The sequence below is a fragment of the Formica exsecta genome, unplaced genomic scaffold (genome assembly GCF_003651465.1).
Source record: "Formica exsecta isolate Colony F162 unplaced genomic scaffold, ASM365146v1 scaffold930, whole genome shotgun sequence".
NCBI classification, from domain to species: domain Eukaryota; kingdom Metazoa; phylum Arthropoda; class Insecta; order Hymenoptera; family Formicidae; genus Formica; species Formica exsecta.
Genome location: NW_021853697.1, coordinates 8,424 through 11,774, shown reverse-complemented (window position 1 = coordinate 11,774; position 3,351 = coordinate 8,424). Strand labels below are relative to the sequence as shown.

Here is a 3,351-nt window from a genome sequence, read left to right as displayed (position 1 = left end):
TAGTTTCCTGTTTGTATCATATATCCTCTCAATTTTTGTTTCCGAAAAGTTTGTCTCGCCTTTCAGTTTCCATTTGTTTATTTCAAGGCGTAATGCGCTCTTAAGATACCGCTAATCTCTATTTACGATGAAAGAAAAGAATCGTGGAGTCCGCCGGACGTAACAATATATATATATACATATAAGTTGTTGTTTTTCAAATATAAGTTGTTGGTTTTCAATATTGTGGCTTTAGAGTTTAGATTATAATTTATTAGGTGTACAAATGAATAATCCAAATTTTTCAACGAAATTCAAGGTTTATTTTAAAAGAAAGCAAATCAAATTTTTATATCAAAGAGTATTCGCCGTTGCTTTTTATAACTTTAAGCCATCTTTTAGGCAGCTGATAAATTCCATCTCGGAAAAATGCTGTGTCTTTGGACATAATAAAATTGTCAAGTCATTTTTGTATCTCATCTACTGATTGGGCATTGTTTATCGATCAGACTAAAATCGCCGCTTTCAAACCGTCTAAACCAAAATGCGTATCGTACGATATAACACCTTTTCCGAGAAAGGAACAAATCGGTTTGCATGCTTTTGCAGCATTTTTTTCTTGTTGGAGTTTGTAAAGAGTACAGTGTCGGACATGTACTTTATCTGTTGCCATTTTTGATTCTACTGAATAAACTGAATATTTTTTAAAGTTATGTTGGTACTTTCGCCAAACTAAATGTTATTTTTAATAGCTATATGTTAATATTACATAAATGCGGGAAAATCAATAAATTTTAAAATTAATTTTTTAACTGCTTAAAGAAATTTGGATTATTTATTTGTACACCTAATAATTTGATTAATTTATAGCCTAAAGCCGAAAGCCAAATAACATTGATTATTGCCAAAAGTTAAAAAGTTTTAAGTCTTTCATTAAGCTAAAATAACATTTAAATAAGAAAACTGGAAAATAAGAGCAATTTGAAATTTGACTGCAACTGTAAATGTTGTGTATGTCAAGTTTTTAAATTCTAATTTATTTTTTATATATTTATATCCATACCAAAGATGGACCAAAAGACGGTCCAAAACGTACATTTTTAATGCACATTATTTAATAAAATTTAATAATAATAAGTTCGATACCTGCGGCTTGGCTTTTATCTGTTAGTTTTTCCACTTAATTGTTCTCACTCTGAGCCTATTGCTGTTATTATCAAAATTGAAGCAAAACTTTAATGTGTCATAACTAACGTTCTATTTCAGTATGTAATCCTTATGTTTTCACATTACATTTATTTTCATGTTATTATTTTTATATTAGATGTATAAAATTAAATTTATATAAAAAAAGCAATTGTGTATATATATTTTTATAAGATCATAATTTATTTTTTTTTTTTTACAGAATTGATGATATCCAAGATAATTCCATTTTGCGAAGAGGTAGTCCTGTCGCTCATTCTGTTTATGGAATTGCTAGCTCACTAAACGCTGCAAATTATTTATTATTTATCGCATTGGAAAGAATTGTTAATTTGCATCCTGCAGTAAGTAATCACATTATATTTATAAAAAAAGTAAAAGTTCGATACCTGCGTCTTGGCTTTTATCTGTTAGTTTTTCCACTTAATTGTTCTCACTCTGAGCCTATTGCTGTTATTATCAAAATTGAAACAAAACATTAATGTGTCATAACTAATGTTCTATTTCAGTATGTAATCCTTATCTTTTCACATTTAATTTATTTCCATGTTATTATTTTTATATTAGATGTATAAAATTAAATTTATATAAAAAAAGCAATTGTGTATATATATTTTTATAAGATCATAATTTATTTTTTTTTTTTTACAGAATTGATGATATCCAAGATAATTCCATTTTGCGAAGAGGTAGTCCTGTCGCTCATTCTGTTTATGCAATTGCTAGCTCACTAAATGCTGCAACCTATTTAGTATTAATCGCATTGGAAAGAATTGTTAATTTGCATCCTGCAGTAAGTAATCACATTATACTTATAAAAGAAAAAGTAAGTAAGCAATATACTTTAGTCACATTATGCATTATTTTAGTCACAAAAAAAGTTGAAAATAAGAGATCTCTTATTTTCTTTTCTAAGTGCTCAAATAACATTTTTAAAAGATACAAAATTTAAATGCACTCCTTCAATTATGTCCATGATATCATACATACTTAAATAAACTGAGCAGAATTTAGTTAATTTTTTGTTATAGTATAGGAAAAGTAAAAGTTACTGCTAAAACTTGACTGAAGAAAAAAATATTTAAAAAAATACATGTTTTATATGTCCTTAAAAATATATCTTTTATGTATCTTTAAAAATACATGTTTTATGATCTTTTAATATATACATATATACAACATAAAGCTCATTAAAACTCATTAAAATTGTAAAAGATTAGCTTCATATTTGCTTGTTAGATAAAATATAACGTATGCTGTATTATTGCACTAACCGCGTTTTTTTCAGGCGACAAAAGTGTATATGGAACAGATGTTAGAAGTTTTTAGAGGTCAAGGAATAGAAATTTTTTGGCGGGATAATCTCATTTGTCCAAGTGAGGCGGACTATAAGACTATGGCAATGAAAAGTCAATATTAATACTTACATATATATTTCTTTGTGAAATTAAAAAAATTACATATGAAAAAAATTAAAATATCAACTAATTTCGCAGAGGCTGGTGGTTTCTTTAATTTAATGGTAACATTAATGAAATTATTCTCAACATACAAAGAAGACTTATCATCGCTAAGTATTATTTTGGGTTTGCACTTCCAAATACGCGATGATTATGGCATTTTGAATAGCGATAAGGTGAGTAATAATATATGTGCGACATTTTATAATACATAAATAAACTGAAAAGAATTAAAGTAATTTTTTGTTATAGTATACCGAAAATAAGGGTTATTGCGATGATTTGAGTGAAGGAAAGTTCAGCTTTCCCATTGTTCATGCGCTTACAATGAATCCTGATGATAAGCAAATAATATGTATCTTTTATAAAATACTTTTATATAATACTTTTTTTTTCATTTACAACAAAAATATTTTTGTTAATTAATACACTTTATTTACTAAAGAAATGTAAACGGCCTCACACATCATACACATACAAAAGACATTTTCAGAAACTTTATAATTTATGAACTTTATTATATATAGATTTCCTTAATAATGCCTGACACAGATATTCTGAAACAACTAACCAAAGAAATCGAATTGAAACATCATTGCGTTAAATTGTTAGAGAAATTTGGCTCTTTCGAATACACGAAAAATGTACTTGAAGACTTGGACGTGAAAGCGAGAGCTGAGATTAAACGTTTAGGAGGCAATCCGCT

General features: G+C 27.2%; 1 protein-coding gene across 1 annotated transcript in view; it reads left to right on the top strand.

Annotated features, from left to right (window-relative positions):
- The first annotated feature begins 523 nt into the window (after positions 1 to 523).
- The window catches only part of LOC115245231 (geranylgeranyl pyrophosphate synthase-like), a 7,856-nt gene continuing 5,028 nt past the window's right edge, over positions 524 to 3,351 (top strand). Inside the window, exons 1-6 of the mRNA XM_029823450.1 lie at positions 524 to 570; positions 1,388 to 1,529; positions 2,474 to 2,594; positions 2,682 to 2,821; positions 2,898 to 3,000; positions 3,198 to 3,348. Coding sequence (XP_029679310.1) covers positions 524 to 570; positions 1,388 to 1,529; positions 2,474 to 2,594; positions 2,682 to 2,821; positions 2,898 to 3,000; positions 3,198 to 3,348 — 704 coding nt within the window. The remainder of the gene's footprint in view (positions 571 to 1,387; positions 1,530 to 2,473; positions 2,595 to 2,681; positions 2,822 to 2,897; positions 3,001 to 3,197; positions 3,349 to 3,351) is intronic.